Genomic DNA, 23,747 nt, shown 5'->3' on the forward strand with positions numbered 1-23,747 from the left:
AAAAAAAACCTTTCCCCTTTTCCCTCCCTTTTTCACATGTGATCAGACACATCAATTATGCGTTAAAAGTAGTGAGAAAAAAAAAAAAACACACTTAAATATGTGCCACACGTGCAACACAACCATTTCTGTGACAAATCATTACATTATATAACCAATTTTATCCAGACAATCACAAGTGGGTTTACCCAATCAGGAGTAGATTACATTCATCATAATATTTAGTATTGTGAACCTCAGTGCATCCTACAATTATTGCCTATGTGATTGAGGGCCCTCCGGGAGACACCACAAAAAAAAAAAGGGGGAACCAAAATTCCCTTTATCCCATATTCAATACTTCATTTGGCCAATTTGTTTTCTGCTACCTATGTTTGGTAAAAAAAAAAATCACAATAAGCGTGGGATGTCCTAAGGCTTTAATCAACAGGAGCAGTTAGGGGAACCAGCCCAACCATCTCCCGTTGATAAGTCTCAGTGCCGGTATAATATACCCACGGTAGCCACCGTTTTCTAGTCTGTTCCTCAGTGTTTCTCAATGCAGCAGTCAATTCTTCCATTTTATGGATCTCATTAACCTTTGAAAACCAAAGCTTAATTGGTGGTGGCATATTTTGCCTCCAGAATACAGATATTCAGGCTTTAGTGGCATTGAGGAATCGGAGGGTCAGAGATCCAACCTCACTGAGCTTGAGCTGTTTTGCAAGGAGGAATGGGCAAAAATTTCAGTCTCTCGATGTGCAAAACTGATAGAGACATATCCCAAGCGACTTACAGCTGTAACCACAGCAAAAGGCAGTGCTACAAAGTATTAAATTAACAACTTGCCTACAGTGCACTTTCACCCCCTTCCTGCCCAGACTGATTTTCAGCTTTCAGTGCTCTCACGCTTTGAATGACAATTACTCAGTCATGCAACACTGTACCCATAAAAAATTTGTGTCCTTTTTTTTTTCACACAAATAGAGCTTTCTTTTGATGGTATTTAATCACTACTGGGTTTTTTATTTTTTGTGCTATAAATAAAAAGAGACTGAAAATATTGTGAAAAAACGTATTTTTCTTTGTTTCTGTCATAAAATTTTGTCTACCAGTTGCCTGTTGTCTACCAGTCAGGGCCGCTGTTAGAAATCACGGGGCCCCGTACAGCCTACCTAAGCGGGCCCCCCGACCCGCCCACCTCAGCGGGCCCCACCCCGACCCCGCCCACCTCAGCGGGCCCCACCCTGACCCCACCCACCTCAACAAAATGCAGCCTTGGTCCTCAAGTGATATTTATTTTTCTCCTGCCTGTTATAAATTTGATTAGACTAGTGTTCAAAGACACCTGAGATCATCCCTTTTTAATGAGAATGCTGCCGATGACTTTAAGGCATACTGTAGATTTTCTTTAAAGCATAGGTTGACCCTAACCACCCGATTTTGTGTGGAACATGTAACATGTTCCAAATCCTGCAGCCGCCTCTCCCCCCGCCATTGTAGTTCTCAAAGAACTACAATGGTGCTGTGGAGCACCGTGGTATTTCTTTGATTTTTTCCTGTCAGTGTATCTGCAAGCCCATACGGGATGTACAGGTACACAGATATACTGACGATCTGAAGAAGACCTACATGGCACCATTGCTGGTGCAATGCTTTACAGGCTCCAAAAGAAAAAAAAATAAATGCACATTTTTTTAACTGCAAAAAAATGTGCATTTATTATTTTTTTTAAAAGGTGAACTTATCCTTGAAGCCTTAAAGTACATCTATGATGCCTTTAAATCAGCTGAAGCATGCAATTATAATTATTTAAAATCTTTATGAGCTATTTCACACTAGCATTGCTCTTTGAAGAGTGATCTGCATTCAGATCTCTCTTCAGAGAGCATTTGGCTGGTGGGAGGAGGCATTGTATCACCTCTTCAGCACCTGTTAACCACTTCAAAATCCTGATAACAGTTGAATAGGATCGTGGCCAGTAGGCAACATGGTGGGTGGTCCAATGGGGACAATTTTTGCTGCGCAAAAAGCTTTGCAGTTGTGACATATGTACTTTCCATCCCGCTACCTTTCCAGCATAAAGGCTCTTTGAAACATCTGCTTAGCAAGGGATCCATGAGTGGATTCCCTGCTGAACTGGAGCTTCTCGGCATAGATGGCAGTGTTAAAACCTCTGTGCTAGTTCAGTCTATGCCTGCGTATACCACACAGTGGATAGGGGTGGACTGGTGATGGCTCTATGGATGGACAGATGTAAATGGAAATGTGTCCATTTACATCAGGCTATGTTTAATCTGTCATGCTTAGGTCTGGAAAAATAGACAAGGGTGAAGTCCTTTTCCATTTTTTTTTTCGGAAACTGGACATATCCAGAGGTAGGTGGATGTAAACAGACAGCAGTCCTTATCTATTTTTCCAAACCTAAACATGACAGATCAAACATAGCCTGATGTAAATGGACACATTTCCATTTACATCTGTCCATTCATAGAGCCATCACCAGTCCACCCCTATCCACTGTGTGGTGTATGTGGATTTCTGTAGACCTACATAGAGGTCTGCACAAAAAAATTGACTGGCAGATCTAAGTGGAATGCTTAGGCAAATAATTCTTATGGGGAGTTGTTGGAGGTCTTAAAATCACAGCTCAGCCATTTACTGCCCTCCTAACAGAAATGTAAGCAAGCATCTCATACTTATGATTACCATCATTATAATGATCAGAGCACAGCAGCTGCTCTGTTCCTCTGTCACAGTGTCACTGTTGGTTGCTGATTCTGTTATGGCTGTACTGTCTTACAATCTGCAACACAGTACAGCCATAAAGTTAACAAAATCAGCACCCAGCAGCAATGTGACACTGTGACAGAGCAGCTGCTGTGATCTGATCGTCATAATGATGGTAAGCACACAGTGGAGAGTCGGGGAGTGTACCTTCCTTCCTTGGTAGTCAGTGTCAGTGTGTGAGGCTGTGCACCTCCCCCAGCCATCGGATTAAGCCTGCAGTGCCCTCTCAGCCTCCAGCCTGCCTCACATCAGTCTCTTCCTCTGTCCGTGGAACTTACTGAGGGAGCAGTGTAGAAAAATATCACTCCGCCAGTGAAAACATAGGCAGTGGATGGCCGTGACCGGAACTATATGGCAGCACATAAGCTTGTCTGCCTGCGCCCCGAAAAAGGAAAAGAAGTCCCTCCTCTTCTCAGTGCTGACATCTCCTGGGCCCCTAATGTTAACCCTAGGGGGCCCAGGAAATTACCCTCAACAAAAAAACAAACAAATTGAAGAAGGTATGGTTTATAAAAAAACGTTTTATTTATTTAGGAGAAACAACTGTAAAGCTGCCTGGGCCCCCCTGCTGGACTGATAGAGCCCGGGCCCGGTACAACAGGGCTGGTTGTACTGCCCTATCAGCGGCCCTGCTACCAGTACCCCCAAGTCTTTTTCCATCCTAGACTCCCCCAGAGGTTCCCCCCCTAGTGAGTAGCTTGCTTTCTGGTTTCTGGCCCCCAAGTGCATTACTTTACATTTTTCAACATTAAACCTCATCTGCCATGTAGTTGCCCACCCCGTTATTTTGTTCAGGTCCGCTTGTAAGGTTTCCACATCCTGCATAGAAGATATTGGCATGCCTAGTTTAGTATCATCCGCAAATACTGAGATTGTACTAGATATCCCCTCCTCAAGATCATTTATGAATAAATTAAACAGGATTGGTCCCAGGACAGAACCCTGGGGGACCCCACTTTCCACACCCGCCCAATCCGAGTACTCCCCATTAATCATCACCCTCTGGACTCTCCCCTGGAGCCAGTTCTCTATCCAGGAACTCACCTTATGGTCCATACCTATCTTCCTTAGTTTGTACAGTAAGCGTTTGTGGGGAAGAGTGTCAAAGGCCTTTGCAAAGTCCAGATACACCACATCCATATTAATGGAAATTATTTCATTATTTATTTAATTATTTCATTAGCAAAAGTATAGTGTTCTGCTCCTTTAACACCTATATATGTGCAGGTGTATATATACAGACATAGGTGTATGTATATATATACCCCTATAGACATGTTCAGATGTCATGCCTGACTCCAAACATGTCTTTAAAAAAGCACTGGCAACCCCTGCAGCATAAAGAATGCTGACGGGAGCGAAGCCATATTCCTGTTCCGAAGTGACACAGAGAAATGATCTTTTCTCTATAGCGGTCACCCTGCTATGGAAGGGTTTTGTCACCCTTCCATAGCAGTCACAATCAGTTAACCCTACACTACACTACGGTCCCCTTACACTTAACACTTTCCCTACAGAAACTGAATAAATTAAAGCTAACTATAGTGAAAAAATAGCACCCTAACTACACTAGATATCCCTTTCCTCACACTAAAAATTGCTAAATGACACTTTGTAACACATTGTAACAGAACAGCATTCCACTCTCTTTCATGTCCCGTATAAGAATGCTAGGAATTTGGCGGGGGCTATCTTATATACTGGGGGGCGTATTCACTATTGATTGGACTATGGACCCCCTAGTCACTCCAATCACATTCCTAGCATTCTCCTGCCCTTCAATTGGCTTTTACTGATGGTTCTGGTCCAATCACGGGCTTTTAAAGCCCATTTCCTGAACCATTGCATTTTGGTCGGTTCTGGTTGCGGAATTCCGAACTTTTTGGGGAAAAAGTTCTAAATTCGGCCGAACCTCGAACAGCCAATGTTCGGGTCGAACCAATGGTCGACCTGAACCGTTCGATCATCCCTACTCCTGAGGAGACAGGGATATATTTAGGGCCGCCGATTTATTTACGTTAATCTTAAAATTAGATAGATTCCCGTACGCCTCAAGTGCTTCCAAAATATTAGGAAGTAAGATAGTCGGATTGGTGGTGAAGGACATAAGGTCGTCCGCAAATGCGGCGACCTTATGCTGATCGCCACCGATCGACACCCCCGCAATGTCAACGGATCCACGTATCCGACACAGTAGGGGCTCGAGACTTAATATAAATATAAGAGGTGACAACGGGCAGCCCTGTCGGGTGCCGTTAGATATTGAAAAATATCCAGATCTCCATTCAATTACCCGCACAGCTGCTGACGGTGCAGAGTAGAGCGTTAATATATTGCTGCATTTGGGGGCCCAGCCTAATATATGACAGGGTGGCCCATATAAAACTCCAGGCCACCCTGTCAAAAGCTTTTTCTGCATCAGTTGATAATAAAACCAGTTTACTTCGTGTGCTTCTGGCTAGATGTATAAGATCTACCACCCGTGTCGTGTTATCACGAGCCTCCCGTGTCGGTACAAAGCCCACTTGATCAAAATGGATCAAGTGGGAAATATGTGGCATCAGGCGATTTGCTAGGATCTTCGAATAAAGTTTAGTATCAGAGTTTATAAGGGATATAGGGCGATAGTTTCCACAAAGAAGAGGATCTTTCCCTTCTTTATGTATTAGGGCTATGTGTGCCCTTAACGAATCAGATGGAAACAAAGAGCCATCCCGTACTGCATTAAAATGCGCTAAAAGAGGTTGACCAAGACGGTCACTGAATTCCAGATAATAAGCTAAGGTAAACCCATCAGGGCCAGGCGCTTTATAAGGTTTAGACTGTGTAAGGGCTAACTGTAATTCCTCTTTCGTAATCTCTCCCTCCATTGTTAAGGCTTGTTCCTCAGATAAGGAGGGCATGCCAGATTCCCGAAGATATGACTCTATTTGTTCCCTTTCTTTTTGAGAGGATACTTTTTTCCCTGTGCTGTGTATATTATTGTAATGTTCCGGTACCTTTGGTACCCTAAATTACACTTTCCACAAGTGTATGCGCCCTACCATTTACTTTTGGAAAGGTGCGCATACACCTTTAAGACTGGAGCTGTCATCACTCAGCGCCGGACTAGATGGCTATTTAAGGCGTCGGTTCTCACTCACATGTGTTCGTTCAAACACCCTTATCTGGATGCTAACCTTGCTTGAAGCTTCCATGCTTGCAAGCTTACTTCGCTGACGGAACCTCGCTGCGCTGATCCCTGTATCCCGCTACTGGATCATCCGCCTCTCCTGAACCACCCTTCGGCTGTATCGCTAATAGTGCTAAGTACCCCACAGGGGAATTCTCTATAAACTTATACTAAGCTTACACTATCTAGCTCTGCATAGTAGAGACTGTTTATCACATCTGCATAAACTAGATTGCTAGCTCTTGAGACTACTGCTACTTTTCTGCACTGGGTTGATCTCTTTTGTATGTCCACCTGCTATTCTATCATCTGCTATCATACAACATTGCTAAACCTTCCTGCATCCATCTGCTACTGTCTCACCTTCAAGTGTCTATCACCTACCACCTCCACTCAACCTTCATCATTGTGTTACCACATGCATAAAGTCACTCTAAGAACCAGCTTGCTAATTGTGTGTATTTACTGGCTGAAATAAGACCTTCCACACATGATGAGTCATTGAGGTTGGGAATGGTGTCTCAGCATATCTCTTACATGACTGCTGACGTGGAACTATTTCTGCAGCTGAAAATCCACACCATATAAAAACGCAGGAGCGTTACAATTATAAAATGATTTGTAATAGGAGCGAAACTCGTCCGCAATATCTGATGAATTATGCACCACCCCTCCTCCCGCTCTCTGTATTCTTGGTATATATGTCCGTCGTCTCGGGCCTCTTAATAACCGTGCCAGCATCGCCCCCGGTTTATTTGAATACTCGTAATAATGCCTTCTAGTCCACATCATGCCTCATATCGTTTTTTGATATAGGATGCGATTGAGCTCCTCCCTAGCAGCAGTGAGGGGAGCTAAATGCACCTCCGATAGACTTCCCTTATGTAGCTTACTAGTAGATTCTATTTTCGCCAGAAGATCTCTGACCACTAATTTTTGTTCTTTTTTACGTTGGGCAGCAATCTTAATAAAAACCCCCCGTATTACACATTTATGGGCCTCCCATAGAACAGAGGGTGATATAGATTCATCTTTGTTTTCCCAGAAGTAGTTAATTAATGATTCATCTAGCACTGCTACTGCTTCAGGGGACTGTAGAAAAAAGTAATTTAAACACCACGATGAGGGTCTAGGGGGTCTCGCTTCCCATTCTATGGTCATATGTACTGGTACATGATCTGATAAGGAAAAATCCTCCATATTGGTTGACAAGACTAAAGGCAAATCAGACTGTAGGATAAGAATGCAATCAATTCGGGTATACGCACCATGGATTGAAGAGTAGTATGTATAATTTCTCTCTCCTGGATGCATCAATCGCCATGGATCGGTTAGCTCCAGTAGAGAAATTTCTCGCTGTAATTTCCGTATTCGTGCACATGAAACACACAAGGTTTTCTTGGAGGCATCCAATAACGGTTCAGGGACAAAATTAACATTCCCTCCCATCACTAGATGACCTTCCCGAAAACCCAGTATGACCGGCATTAATTTCTGTAAAAACACAAGATGATCTGCATTAGGAAAGTAAACATTCAATAATGTTACCTCAGTACTACCAATACTCCCTTTAATCATTAGGTATCTACCCATGGGGTCAGCCAGTTCCTCCTTGAAAATCCAAGGCATAGATCTTGAAATAAGGGTACTTATTCCCTTAGATTTGGGAATAGGGGATGGAGCATGATAAGACCATGGAAAGTCTTTATTATAAAAATTGGGTAAATGATCTTTATGAAAATATGTCTCCTATACAAAAGCCACATGTGTAGAATACCTTTTTAAGTCCCCTAGCAGGCGTAGACGCTTCTGTGGGGTGGATAACCCTCTAACATTATAGGTGGTAATCTTGCAGCCCAAGGCCGCTTGTCGCAACATAGCAATTCTAGCTGCCATATTTAACATCCCACGGCACGCAAAAAAAACAAAAAAAAACTCCTCACTAATTGGTTAAACCTTAACCATGCGCATTCAGGCGCCAAACTAATGCGGGGCAGTGTGGTTGCCTATACGCCAGGAGGCAAGAAAAACATGCACTGTATACAACTATATATATACCGCAAAATAGGAAAGACAAAAGAAAATTCAAGGAAAAAAAATTTAATTTAATCCATGAAAGAGATCTAGGAGACGTGATTGGTGTGTACCAGCCTCACATAATGTTGAGGACTAAACCTGCCCGAAAACTGGGAAGACTATTGACCTCAAATACACCTCTATTTCCCCTCCGTCCTCTCCCACCCTTCCCCCGGCCCCCCTCCTCCCACCATCTCCAGCCCCCCCGGTATAAACATCAACACATATGTTCCCAAAACCCTGCTATCAAAAAAGAGAACCAAGAATCCCTTTACTGAATAGAGGGTACGCTAAATTTATGGCAGATTATCATATCTATATCTTTGTGTGTGTACATAACTCTTGGATTTACTTATAAGTGTATTTGTGTCCTGCAACAATATTGCCTCTTTTGCTGTATTAACTCTGCTACACACAGTGCCAAACTCACTGGCCAATATTTTTACAACTGGTGTGATAGACCAGTGGCCCCCCAATATCACATATTGAAGTGGGGTGTTATCTGAGTATACTTGTTTAAGTGTATTTGTGTCCTGCAACAATATTGTCTCTTTTGCTGCGTTAACTCTGCTACACACAGTGCCAAACCTACTGGCCAATCTTTTGTACAACTGGTGTGATAAACCAGTGGCCCCCCAATACCACATATTGAAGTGGGGTGTTATCTGAGTATACTAGTCTAAGTGTATTTGTGTCTTGCAACAATATTACCTCTTTTGCTGCGTTAACTCTGCTACATACAGTGCCAACGTACTGGCCAATTTCTTGTACAACTGGTGTGATAAACCAGTGGCCCCCCAATACCACATATTGAAGTGGGGTGTTATCTGAATATACTTGTCTAAGTGTATTTGTGTCCTGCAACAATGTTGCCTCTTTTGCTGCGTTAACTCTGCTACACACAGGGCCAAACTCACTGGCCAATTTTTTGTACAACTGGTGTGATAGACCAGTGGCCCACCCAATACCACATATTGAAGTGGGGTGTTATCTCAGTATACTTGTCTAAGTGTATTTGTGTCCTGGAACAATATTGCCTCTTTTGCTGCGTTAACTCTGTTACACACAGTGCCAAACATACTGACCAATTTTTTGTACAACTGGTGTAATAAACCAGTGCCCCCCCCCCCCCAATACCACATATTGAAGTTGGGTGTTATTTAACAGTATACTTTTATAAGAGTATTTTAGTCCTGCAAAAATATGGCCTCTTTTGCTGCGTTAACTGTGCTACACACAGTGAAAACAGTTACTGGCCAATTATTTGTAGAACTTGTGTGATAAACCAGTGGTCCCCCAATACCACATATTGAAGTGGGGTGTTATCTGAGTATACTTGTCTAAGTGTATTTGTGTCCTGCAACAATATTGCCTCTTTTGCTGTGTTAACTCTGCTACACACAGTGCCAAACTTACTGGCCAATTTTTTGTACAACTGGTGTGATAAACCAGTGCCCCCCCCCCCCAATACCACATATTGAAGTGGGGTGTTATTTAACAGTATACTTTTATAAGAGTGTATTTTAGTCCTGCAAAATGTGGCATCTTTTGCTCCGTTAACTGTGCTACACACAGTGACAACAGTTACTGGCCAATTATTTGTAGAACTGGTGTGATAAACCAGTGGCCCCCCAATACCACATATTGAAGTGGGGTGTTATCTGAGTATACTTGTCTAAGTGTATTTTTATCCTGTAACAATATTGCTTCTTTTGCCGTGTTAACTCTGCTACACACAGTGCCAAACTTACTGGCCAATTTTTTGTAAAACTAGTGTGATAAACCAGTGGCCCCCCAATACCACATATTGAAGTGGGGTGTTATTTAACAGTATACTTTTATAAGAGTGTATTTTAGTCCTGCAAAAATGTGGCATCTTTTGCTCCGTTAACTGTGCTACACACAGCGACAACAGTTACTAGCCAATTATTTGTAGAACTTGTGTAATAAACCAGTGGCCCCCCAATACCACATATTGAAGTGGGGTGTTATCTGTGTATACTTGTCTAAGTGTATTTGTGTCCTGCAACAATATTGCCTCTTTTGCTGCGTTAACTCTGTTACACACAGTGCCAAACATACTGGCCAATTTTTTGTACAACTGGTGTGATAAACCAGTAGCCCCCCAATACCACATATTGAAGTGGGGTGTTATCTGAGTATACTTGTCTAAGTGTTTTTGTGTCCTACAACAATATTGCTTCGGTCACATGTACGGTCACATCTGGCGCTCCCAGGACACCAGCACATGGCTCTGCAGTGTGGGCTATTTTGAATGTGTCCGCTGCTGACAACAGTGTTGCCATCTGCAGCCTTTGCAGACAACGCATAAGTCGCGGTAAGCCCAACACTCACCTAGGGACGACAGCTTTAAGATTAAGAATGCACCTGAACTCCCATCCAGGTCCAGTGGGAGCAACGCCGTCAGAACCCACAAAGCCACACTCCAGGCTCTCACCGTCCAGCCTCTCCTCCTTCTCCTCTCTCCTCACAATTGTCCTCCACTCCACCTTCCATCATGGCATCCTCACGTTTTCCTGGAAAAAGGCAGGCTTCCGTGGCCTAAATGTTGGAGCGTAAAAAAATGATGACGCCGGATAACCCTCTTGCCCAACTTTTGACTGCTGGCTTGTCAGGACTGATAGCTCGCCAACTACTGCCATATCAAATGCTGGATTCGGAGGCCTTTCGGAAATTTGTGGCCATTGGAACACCACAATGGAAGGTCCCAGGCAGGAAATATTTCTTGCAGAAGGCATTCCAGAGCTGTATGGCCATGTTCAGCGGCAAGTGAATGTATCTCTGGCACACAGTGTCGGTGCCAAGATACATCTGACCACAGACACATGGTCTAGCCAACACGGGCAGGGAAGGTATATCTCTTTTACTGTCCACTGGGTGAACCTTCTGACGGCCGTCAAGCATGTAAACCGTGGCATCCATGTAGATTTGGTTTTGCCACCATGGATTGCATGCAGGCCTCCCTCTTCTTCTCCTCCTCCTCCTCCTCCATCCTCCCTCTCCTCCTCAGCTGACTCCTCCTTTTTCACTGCTACCGTCTCTTCCGCTGCGCAGCCCAAGATCCCCAGAACCTATTTCACATGCCAGGTGAGACGTTGCCATGCTGTGCTGCGTCTTTTGTGCCTGGAAGCCAAGAGCCACACTGGTCCTGCACTCTTTTCAGCTTTGCGTTCACAGGCAGATCAGTGGCTGACACCGCACAATTTCACAGTTGGTAAAGTGGTACGCGACAACGGTGCCAATCTGCTGAGCGCGCTGAAATAGGGCAAAATAACACACGTGCCATACATGGCACACGTCCTGAACTTGGTGGTGCAGTGATTCGTTGCCAAATACCCTGGGGTCTAGGCCGTCTTGCAGCAGGCCAGGAAAATCTCGGGTCATTTCAGAAGATCTTACACAGCCATGGCTCGCCTTGCTGACATTCAGCGCCGACACAACCTGCCCGTCAGGCATCTTATTTGTGACTGCCCGACGCGATGGAACTCAACGTTGCATACGCTTGATAGGCTGCTCCAACAGAAACGTGCAGTTAACGAAAACCTGTACGAACTCTGCGGCAGGACAGGTTCTGGGGAGCTTGGGTTTTTTTCACCTTGCCAGTGGCTGCTTATGCGCGATGCATGCAGACTTCTGCGGCCATTTGATGAGATCACCAAACTGGTCAGTCACGGCCAGGGCGCCATCAGTGACATCGTACCTTACGCCTTCTTTCTGGAGAGTGCATTGCGTCGTGTCATTGATCAAGCCGTCAAGGAGCAGGAGCAGGAAGATGAGGAAGTCGCAATGTTGGATGAATTCCATCTGAGGCAAGTCAACAACAGGAGTCCGAAGAAGAGTCATAGGAGCATGGGGCCAGGATGGATATGGAGGAGCAAGAAGAGCATGTTTTAAACCTGTCTGGGATCCCTGGTGTTGTCCGTGGATGGGGGGAGGAGAACGAGGACGACATTATCCTGGATGATGAGCTGGAGCCAGGCCACTACACCACGTCCAGTTTAGTGCAAATGGGGGCCTTCATGCTCCAGTGTTTTAAGGGGGACCCTAGTATAAAATGCATAAAGGGCAAGGACCAGGACTGGGTGGCAACGTACTTAGACCCCCGGTACAAGCAAAAAATGGCGGAAATGTTACCACCACCACAGAGGGCGGTCAGAATGCAGCACTTTCAGGCCTTGCTGCGAGAAATGCTGCATTCTGCTTTGCACTGGCAGAGGAATTTCCAGTCACAGAGAGTCAGTTGCGGGTAGCAATCCCACAGCGCCTGCAAGAAGAGGGCAGTTTGAAGATGCGTTGGTCACTTCAGATATGAGATCCTTCTTTCAGCCGACCCTCGACAGCTGTACTCCAGATACAGCATCAGGAAACGCCTAGACTGACAGGTGTCCGACTACATCGGGTTAACGACCGATGTGGACGCTCTGAGGAGCGATGAACCCCTGGACTACTGGGTGGGCAGCCTTGACCTCTGGCCAGAGCTTTCACAATTTGCAATGGAACTGTTGGCTTGCCCCCCGTCCAGTGTCCTGTCCAAAAGGACGTTCAGCGCAGCAGGGGGGATCGTGACCGATAAGCGCACTCGCCTAGCTCATGACAGTGTTGACTACCTCACATTTATAAAAATGAATGAGTCATGGATCTCTGAGGAATTCAACACATGTGACCAGTAGACCATGTTTCATTTAAATTCCTCCTGACAGGCCACAAATATCCGCCAGGCCACTATCCACCCACAACAATTCATGGTCCTTAAGAAAGAGGTAGGGGGTGGCGCTGTCTAATAGTCCAAGAAAAGGGGTTTATTTGTTAGTGCTATCACTAGTCACGTGTAACAGGTATAGACCCAATATATAAATGAGGTAGCTATTGTGTCAAAGTGCCAAGTATGTGTAATTCACCCTTAAGGTGCCTAATGCTGTACATATAAAAATGGATGTAAATGACACTTGAATGTCAGGTAAAATATTGCACAAGTGTGATATAACCAATAAATAATCATAAACAATTATAACCGTGCATAAGTGATATATCTATATAAAGTGACAAGTGCTAAAGTGAATGCTGACAATAATAATACAGTATAAGTGTATAGAACTTAATACAACATAATACATATAGATCTATGTGCAATCGTGCTTGGAAAGTAACTCAAATAGTCCCCAATGATTAAAGTGACCTGTGCAAATTAAATAAAATAACGTGACTGGTAAATAAGGGGGAATAATTTAAATAGTGATAATAAAGTGACATGTGCTCAAGACACCCAACATGAGTATCCAATGTCCAAAAAATCTCATCTATTTTTTGGACATTGGATACTCATGTTGGGTGTCTTGAGCACATGTCACTTTATTATCACTATTTAAATTATTCCCCCTTATTTACCAGTCACGTTATTTTATTTAATTTGCACAGGTCACTTTAATCATTGGGGACTATTTGAGTTACTTTCCAAGCACGATTGCACATAGATCTATATGTATTATGTTGTATTAAGTTCTATACACTTATACTGTATTATTATTGTCAGCATTCACTTTAGCACTTGTCACTTTATATAGATATATCACTTATGCACGGTTATAATTGTTTATGATTATTTATTGGTTATATCACACTTGTGCAATATTTTACCTGACATTCAAGTGTCATTTACATCCATTTTTATATGTACAGCATTAGGCACCTTAAGGGTGAATTACACATACTTGGCACTTTGACACAATAGCTACCTCATTTATATATTGGGTCTATACCTGTTACACGTGACTAGTGATAGCACTAACAAATAACCCCCTTTTCTTGGACTATTAGACAGCGCCACCCCCTACCTCTTTCTTACACGCCATATAGTCTTCGGACTATATTATAGGGAGGCAGCAGTCTTTACTATATATCCAATTAAGCCCGAGGCGCGGAGTTTCCCAACTCAATTCATGGTCCTTGTCTTCGGTAAATACAGCGGCAGAAAAGGAATTTCATGTCAATTGAATGCCTCATTTTTGGGGCCTTTTATATACAGACTTACTTCTGTATTCTGTCAATGCCTAATGTACCTTCAGCCACAGAATACAACATTCTTAGCTGTCAGGTGGGCTCATTTTTGAGCCATGTGGGCTCATTTTTGGGGCCTTTTATGGCCGACACTTACTTATTTATCCTGTGAATGCCTAATGTACCTTCAGCCACAGAATACAACATTCTTAGCTGTCAGGTAAACCCATGTGGGCTAATTGTTGGGGCCTATACTGCCCGACACTTACTTATTTATCCTGTGAATGCCTAATGTACCTTCAGCCACAGAATACAACGTTCTTAGCTGTCAGGTAAATGTATGTGGGCTAATTTTTGGGGCCTGGAATGGCCGACACTTACTTCTTTGTCCTGTGAATGCCTAATTTTTCAGACTGGAATTGAAAATCAATGGGTCTGTAAATGTTCCGCCAAATTGTGGAATGGATGCGGACCCATTTTACAGATGTGTGAATGGACCCTATATGTATTTGACATGTATTCACCGGCTGCTGTCAGTTCTTGCTTGATTTAGGAAAAAAAAAAACATTTTTTTGCTGTAAAAAAAAAAAATTTTTTAGGGCAAATTTTCCAATTGCAATACTTCTGTTATGACATTGGCCATGTGGTGGGACTGTTTGTGCACAGCTAGTAAGTCTTTTGTGGCTGCAAATATGACCTAAAGGTTTTTAAAGTTAGCCTACCATTAAAGTCAAGGCGAACTTGCAGTTAGCGGACATTTGAGAAAGTTTGCGGCTAATGTTCGCGAACCGCACCGGCCGATGTTCATCCATCACTACAAAGGAGTCCAGCATGACCTGTCACCTTGGAATCATGTCCCCAACGAAGGATCCTAGCTCTTAGCTCAGTGGAGATGAAGGTCTTGCCAGGAAGAATTTTTGACTCCAGCGTGGTAGAATGGGCAAGAATGCATGAGGTAGAAATGATCGACTCAGGTTCAAAGGTGGGCTTCGCATCCAGAGTGTCAAATGACCTAGAGAGTGCGTCATCCTGACTGTTGCAGGAACCAGGTTTATACGTAATAGTGAAATTAAAATGGGAAAAGAAAAGACTCCACCTTGGCCTGTCTGGGATTCAAACATTTGGCATTCTGTAAGTACTGCAGATTTTTATGATCAGTGAAAATTGTTATAGAGTGAGAGGAACCCTACAAGAGATGATGCCACTCCTCTAATGCCAATTTAATTGCAAGAAGTTCCCAATCACCAATAGCGTAATTTTTCTCTGCCTGAGAACATTTTTGGGAGAAAAACGCACATGGCTGACATATTTCCTCAAAGGACTGAAGAAGCACAGCTCCCACCCCAGTCGAAGAAGCATCCACTACAAGAATGGCTTCCCAGGATTAGGTCTCCTCTGGAGAGGTCCAGAAACAAAGGCCTGTTTCAACTCACGAAATGCAGAAACAGCTTCTGGAGGCCACTCCTTGGCATTCGCACCCTTCTTGGTTAAGGCAATAATTTGCACAGCAATGGAAGAGTAATTCCTAATAAACTGCCTGTAATAATTAGTGAACTCAAGAAAGAAAGGTGGCAGGGAGAGGCCAGTTAGTAATGGCCAAGACCTTTCCAGGGTCCATACAGAGAAAAAACAACCTAAAAACAGGCTCTTAAAACATTCAAATGAACACTTTTTCAACTTGGTATACAGATTATTCTCTTTAAGATGCTGGATTACAATCTGGACATGGTTTCTGTGAGCAACCAGGTTTTCAGGAAAAGATGAAAACGTCATTGAGATAGATGACAACAAATTGCTATAGTAGATCCCTGAAGACTTCATTGACAATGTTTTGGAACACAGCTGGGGCATTACCAAGTATTTGTAATGTCCATCTCTAGTGTTAAATGCCATTTTCCATTCATCGCTTTCCCCTATCCAGATCAGATTGTATGTACCCCTGAGATCCAACTTATTAAAAATAGAGGCACCTTTCAATCTGTCGAACAGTTCAGATATTAAGGGTAAGGGGTAATGACTCTTGATTGTCACCGCATTCAAGCCTCGATAGTCAATGCAGAGTCTTAAAGTACCATCTTTCTTGGAAACAAAAAAGAATCCTGCTTCTGCAGGCGAAAAGGATTCCAGATGAATAATTTTTCAAGATTTTCAGCAACATACTCCGACATGGCCTGGGTCTCTGGGATGGACAGGGGGTAGGTACAACCCCTGGGCAGAGTTGCTCCAGGAACAAGGTCAATAGCACTGTCAAGGACCTGCGAGGGGTGAAAGAGAAAATTTAATGGAAGATGCAGTTCCCCAGTCCATAAAATTGCCAGCAGCTGAGACCGATTGAGAGGAAGCACCAACATGAAGGAGCACAGAAAGAAGGAGGCAAGAAGGTGATGTTTCTGGGTCCAATACTCCACCTTCCAGATGTATTAGACCCAAGCGTTTCCCAGACTAAGTGAGCAGGTGTCATGAAAATGACCTTTGCCCCACAATAGAGACAGGCCCAGAGTTCTGGGCCTAGCACGTTCCTCGGAAGATAGCCTGGTCCGGCCCAGCTGCATAGGTTCCTCAGCTGGCAGGTCATGCTCCACGGGTCAAAGAGAGGGGAGCTTAGGCTGACTAAGGACCAAGGAATGCTGGCGTCTTCTTTCTAGGGTCCTCTGCCGAATATCAGTCTGGTTACACAAGGAGATGACATTGTACAGATCAGCAGGGACAGTTCTTCCCGCTAATTAATCCTTCACTCTGTCAGAAAGCCCATGTAAAAAAGTTGCCACTAAGGCCTATTTATTACAGCTCAGCAGTTAGTATACGAAAATAAAGAGCATACTGTCCCACTGGAAGCAGACTCTTTGTGGAGACGTAAAAGGGTGCTGGCCACAGAAGAGACATGACCCTGTTCCTCAAAGATATTTCGAAGGAGTTTCAAGAAGTTAGACAGGCTAGAAACCACTGGATCCTTCTACTCCCCCAGAGGGGCAGCCCAGGCTAAAGCCTCGCTGGACAGGGTCAAAATAATATAGGCTACCTTTGCCCAATCAGATGGGAAGTTTTGGGGCTGGAGTTCAAAATGAATGGTGCACTGGCTAAGGAACTTGGAGGCCTTGGAGTCCCCAGAGTAACGGGATGGAGCTGGTAAATGCAAAGAATTTGCAGCTGTGACTATGACACGGATTATGTAAGGCAGCAGAATGGGATTGAGGTTGTTGAAGGAATTGCATTACCTGGGTCTGATTAGATTCCTGGGTCTCGAGTCTGCGGACTATGCCCTGCAGCTGATCATTGGTGGGTAGAGGCACATAAGCTGGGTCCATGGACCGAGGAAACTGTCAGGTAACTTGTGGGACCAAGGGACAGGGAGCGCACCGCTGAGGTTGTGAACCCAACGGCTGACTGCTGAGGGTCAATAGCTCAGAGAAGCAGCTACACAGGGTCACAGCCATAGTCCTGGACAGGGAGCTAGAGCATAAGATTCTCCAAGGCACAGAGTCTAAGAGCCAGAAGGTTTTCACAAGAGGATCTGATGGTGAGGGTGGACTTGGCTGCAGCTGACTCCAGGTCACGGCTTCCAGGGTCTCCCTGCTCATGATAACGGCTGGCTCTGGTGGATGGAGAGGAAGCAGCAGTCCAGGGCAACAAGGGATAAAGTCCAAAGTCGGTACACCAAGATCAGACCTAGAGCACACGGCAAGAAACACTCAGGGAAGCCTTCTCACAATTGTTGCTCAGGCAAAGCTGGCTTGCAGTGCACAGGTTAATATAATGTTTCCTGCTGAGAAAAGATTACTTAAACACACAGGTGTGAGAGCATGGTCCCCAAAGCTGATACACAGACCAGAGAGGTAAGCAGATAGTCAGGCCATAAAAAATTACTGCAGATTCATGACAGTACCCCCCCCCCCCTTACGAGGCCTCCCCTCCCCCGTTTGGGCCCAGGCTTGGTGGGGAACCTCAAATAAAATTTTGGCACAGGGTGTATTACACACCCTAAAGATTGTCCATTATCTACAGTATCCTAATGTAGAAGAATTTGTCCCAAGTGCAGGCAGTCAGCGGGATATTTTATTCATAAGATATGGGCATGCCCGCTCTTACAGACATACAGGCAGGCAGTGGAGGCTGACATAAATGCGATTGGTGGAGTTACACTTAAAACACATCCTTTAATCCTTCTTTTGGGTATTACTTATAACCTACCTGCTAATAAGCATACCAAACTATTTGTATTTCATGCTGTATACTATGCCAGGAAAGTTATATTGTTCAAATGGAAGATGCCAGATCCTCCCTTGATCTTACAATATGATATGGCTGGTAGGCTTCTCCTTAGACAATCTATAATATATCCTAAGCATTTTATACCCCCTTACTCCCTCCCATTTTCATAGTTGGCTCTACCTATTGTGGTTATTCCGCTCTGTCTATCCCTGACCTCCTCCCATCCGATCCCCCCCTCCTCTGTTTTCTTCTTTCTGGATCTGGTCCTAGGAAGATCTAGTGCTGCTCTTTTCCGCATCCCCTCTTCTTTCCTATTCCCTACTATGGTATCATTATAGTGATTGTAAAGTCTAAATTATTATTATTTTTTTAATAACAAACGTGTTATACTTACCAACTCTGAGCAGTAGGTTTGCCTGGATCCTCCTCTTCTCAGGTCCCTCTTCTGTGCTCCTGGCCCCTCCCTCCTGTTGACTGCCCCCACAGCAAGCAGCTTGCTGTGGGGGCACCCGAGCTGAGTCACTGCTCCCTGTGTCCATTCAGACATGGAGACGTGACCCCCCCCCCCCCCCACTCTCCTGATTAGCTGACTGACTTTGATTGACAGCATCTGGTGCCAATAAGGAGGGGAGTCAACTGAGAAATTCCTGCAACAATGCTGGATAAAGATGTGCTCAGATAAGTATTGGGGGGGGGGGGGGCTGAGGGGGGCTGCTGCACACAGAAGGTTTTTTATCTAAATGCATAAAATGCATTAAGATAAAAAAAAAACCTTCTGCCTTTACAATCCCTTTAAGTAATGGGGATGGAGGAATAGAGGAAGTCCCTCTATAGATCTTGCTGTGTTAATAGAGTATTGACAAAGAGATATAATGGGCATAACAACTTCTTGAAGGTATGGGATGAACTGTTTTTATTTCTTTTTTTTATACCAGTCTGCTCTCATGTGTTGTACTTCTGTTACGATTTACACATGTACTGTGCTGTAACTTGAATAAACATTCCTTCTGTTAAAAAAAATGTATATAAAAAATTAGGTCCTGGACATCAACATTATTTTCAAAATTTGGTTAATATACAGTATTTACATAATTTGGAACTGCCCTGAAATTTTACTAATATATCTTTTTTCTCTTTTCAGGTTTTCACATATCGCATAAAATGACTACAGTTGTGCCAGAGAGCTGCCTTTTGATTGTGCTTGGTCTGCTTCTAGGTGGAATAGTATGGGCTGCAGATCACATTGCTTCCTTTACAATGACACCAACAGTATTTTTCTTTTATCTATTGCCACCTATTGTACTAGATGCTGGATACTTCATGCCAAACAGGCTATTCTTTGGAAATCTTGGAACTATCCTTCTTTATGCTGTAATAGGAACAGTCTGGAATGCTGCTACAACTGGATTATCACTTTATGGTGTTTACCTTACAGGAATAATGGGTAAGCTGATTTTTTTTTATTAAAGCAAAGGGTTCTGTAAAATGACAATCAGGAAACAGCTGATTGAAGTTAAAGTGTCACTAAACCCACATCATAAAAGCTATCAATAAATGTTGTATAACATGCTGTTCATACTCACTCAGTAACTATGAGATTCGTTGTCTGTATTCTGAAAAAAAACTGGTTGATCCTGTTGTTCTCTATCCTCCCCTTCTATCCAAGTACCCATTTCAGCTAGGGATTTTGCAAAGCATTGTTGGCAGCTCTGCACATGCTCAGTTTTCAGTGAGTTTATTGAGCATTGATCATTTCCTCCCTATCACATCTCAGCAGCCCATGTGACTACATAGTCAGACATGTGGGTGTATACAAAGTGGTAAATGACAGGCCACTCCCTCCCCCCTCCTCCATGCCCACTAACCACCTAAACAAAATGAAGGTAGGAAATTACATGTAGACAGTGCCATCATCCATATACAGAAATAAAAGGGACAATGTAAATTAAACAGTGTGTGTTTAGTATCACTTTAAGAGGGCTGGACAAAGAGGCACAGACAGATTAATTATAATCAGTGGCTTAGCATGGGTTTTCAGCGCACGGGGCAAGTAATTTGTGCCCCCTATAGCCTGGTACATGCTATTCATTTTTTTTTTTCATTCAACCCAGTGCGCTCAAAAAAAAAAAAAAAAGCACTCAGGTGGAAGCCACTGTACTAACAATCCAAGTAAAAAGCATATACATGGACAGAATCCCCCAGATTGGGACTATAACGGGTAACGACACAGGTTGGTATGGAAAAAGAAATAATTTATTAATGATAAACACAATATATATATACAGTAATTGGCAAAAGGGCCAAAAATATTACACAGTTGCACAATTTTGAGAAAAACGTTAAAAATTTGGGTGACTCTTTATGTTGTTAGACCCAATGATCATTTTGACATGGGGGAACCTGCAGTATGGTTTTGAAGACCCTATGCGTTTCAATGACACTCTTCTTCAGGGGTCTTTTTAGACCTTGGTCCCAATTGACTGTTTATAACTATTTTACACTGTTCTACAAAGACAGAGACAAAATTGTTAATTTTATATCATGGTAAAAATTCTAATTATATATCATTTATTTTTCATTGTATATTGTTCGACATATTTCACCATACACATACCATGTCTTTTTTGTCATTCGATCTGCAAAGAGTCGTCTTTAAAAACTTGATCGTTTTGGCGTTCTCCAGGATCACATGCTAGAAAATGTGCACTGGGGTTATACTGGAGATTCAGATCACTCCTACTCAATCCAAAAGGGAAGAGAGAAATGGGTGAATCAGTACTGGATTAGGAGCCGAGATAAGGACAGAAACGCAGGACAGAACATTAAGTCACTACACGGGGTCCATACCCAAAACGCACCAGCTCATCCAATCCGTCATTCTGAAAAGATTGGATTAGAGAGTATATATATTATAATCTTATTTGTTGGTAAAGTGTTTTCTTAATCAAAATTTTGATCCCCGACGATCGGGTAAGAGCAGCGGCGATCGCCGCTGCTCCTCCCCTGGCCCGACTCCCGCTGTGAATGAAAACAGCGGGAGCGAGCCTCCGGCGGCGCGCAAGCGCCGCCCAGAAGGGGGAGTGTCCAACGACGTTAATACTACGTCGCTGGACGATAACGAACCACTCTGCCGCAGTAGTATTACTGTGAGCGGTTCTAAAGTGGTTAAAATTGAGAAAACTGCAAGTAACCTAAAAGACAACCCCAATACCCACATCCGTATAGGTATGGAAAAAAGAGGAAGAAACAGGCCTCACTGTGTAAATGTAAATGAGGACCGAATAGCCACAGTGGGTCTGATAATGTCGGGCTTTAAAGGGTATGGGTTGGCTTGAATGAGCACACATGAACATAAAATTCAAAACTTTTATTAAATCTTAGATAAAAACATCAAACTGACTGTCATGATAATAACATCAAACTGACCCACATGAGGAGGAGATTGCGGTAACAGCTAGTTACTGCCTACAGTACAAAGTAAAACACACTGATTGCCCCCAGTAATAAAGAGTATCTGTCACCAGCCCATAAGAGTACCTGTCACCAGCCTATCAGAGTACCTGTCACCAGTCCATCAGAGTACCCGAGTACCTGTTACAATCCCTCAGGGTTCCCGAGTACCTGTCACAAGCTTATCAGAGTACCTGAGTACCTGTCACAACCCTATCAGAGTACCTGAGTACCGGTCACCAGCCCATTAGAGTACCCGAGTACCTGTCCCAACCCCTCAGAGTACCTGAGTACCTGTCACCAGCCCATCGGAGTACCCCAGTACCTGTAACCAGCCCATCAGAGTACCCGAGTACCTGTCTCCAGCCCATCAAAGTACTCGAGTACCTATCTGCAGCCCATCAGAGTACCCAAGTGTCTGTCTCCAGCCCATCAGAGTCATTGGGTACCTGTCTCCAGCCCATCAAAGTACCCGATAAACCTGTCTCCAGCCCAGAGTACCCGAGCACCTGTCTCCAGCCCATCAGAGTACACAAGTACCTATCTCCAGCCCATAGGAGTACCCGAGTACCTGTCTCCAGCCCATCAGAGTATCCGAGTACCAATCTCTAGCCCATCGGTGTACCCGAGTACTTGTCTCTAGCCCATCGGAGTACCCAAGTACCTGTCTCCAGCCCATTAGAGTACCCAAGTACCTATATCAGAGTACCTGAGTACCTATCTTCAGCCCATCCGATTACCCGAGTACCTGTCTCCAGCCCATCAGAGTATTCAAGTACGTCTCTGCAGCCCATCAGAGTACCCGAGTATCTATCTGCAGCCCATTAGAGTACACGAGCACCTATCTGCAGCCCATCAGAGTACCCAAGTACCAATTTGCAGCCCATCAGAGTACCGGAATAACTGTCCCCAGCTCATCAGAGTACCTCAATACCTGTCACAACCCTATCAGAGTACCCAAGTACCTATCACCAGCCCATTAGAGTACCCGAGTACCTGTTAAAACCCCACAGAGTACCCGAGTACCTGTCTCAAGCCCATCAGAGTACCCGAGTACCTATCTGCAGCCCATCAGAGTACCTAAGTGTCTGTCTCAAGTCCATCAAAGTACCCGATAAACCTGTCTCCAGCACAGAGTACCCAAATACCTGTCTCCAGCCCAGCAGAGTACCCAAGTACCTGTTTCCAGCCCATAAGAGTACCTGAGTACCTGTCTCCAGCCCAGAGTACCCATGTACCTGTCTCCATCTCAGCAGAATACCAATGTACCTGTCTCCAGTCCATCAGAGTACCCAAGTACCTGTCTCCAGTCCATCAGAGTACCCGAGTACCTGTCTCCAGCCCAGCAGAGAACCGAGGTACCTGTCTCTAGCCCATAAGAGTACCCAAGTACCTGTCTCTAGCCCATCAGAGTACCTGAGTACCTGTCTCCAGCCCATCAGAGTACCCCGATAAACCTGTCTCCAGCACAGAGTACCCGAGTACCTGTCTCCAGCCCAGCAGAGTACCCAAGTCCCTGTCTTCAGCCCATACGAGTACCCGAGTACCTGTCTCCAGTCCATCAGAGTACCCGAGTACCTGTCTCCAGCCCATGAGAGTACCCGAGTACCTGTCTCCAGCCCTGCAGAGTACCGAGGTACCTGTCTCCAGCCCATAAGAGTACCTGAGTACCTGTCTCCAGTCCATCAGAGTACCCGAGTACCTATCTCCAGCCCATCAGAGTATCTGAGTACCTATCTGCAGCCCATCAGTGTACCCAAGTAACTATATCAGAGTACCTGAGCACCTATCTGCAGCTCATCAGATTACCCATGTACCTGTCTCCAGCCCATCCCTCATAGATTATACATTGAGGTGTTTGCTTTCCAAAATGTGTTCCTTTTGTGTGCGTTTCCATTGTCCTGGTGCTCCAGGGCCTTCAAAAGTGTGATAGTCAGGAATGAAATTAGATATGTAATTTATGCTCTACATCTTACATGTGGCATCGCCATACTCAGGAGGAGTAGCAGAATGTATTTTGGGGTGTAATTTTTGCTATGTACATGCTATGTGTTAG

At 44.2% G+C, this 23,747-nt stretch overlaps 1 protein-coding gene across 1 annotated transcript in view; it reads left to right on the top strand.

Annotated features, from left to right (window-relative positions):
* The window catches only part of SLC9A3 (solute carrier family 9 member A3), a 342,657-nt gene that overhangs the window by 92,378 nt on the left and 226,532 nt on the right, over positions 1-23,747 (top strand). The window contains exon 2 of the mRNA XM_082257740.1: positions 19,383-19,685. Within this exon, the coding sequence (XP_082113866.1) occupies positions 19,383-19,685 (303 nt within the window). The remainder of the gene's footprint in view (positions 1-19,382; positions 19,686-23,747) is intronic.

This window comes from Pelophylax lessonae (genome assembly GCF_965119305.1).
Source record: "Pelophylax lessonae genome assembly, chromosome: 5".
NCBI classification, from domain to species: domain Eukaryota; kingdom Metazoa; phylum Chordata; class Amphibia; order Anura; family Ranidae; genus Pelophylax; species Pelophylax lessonae.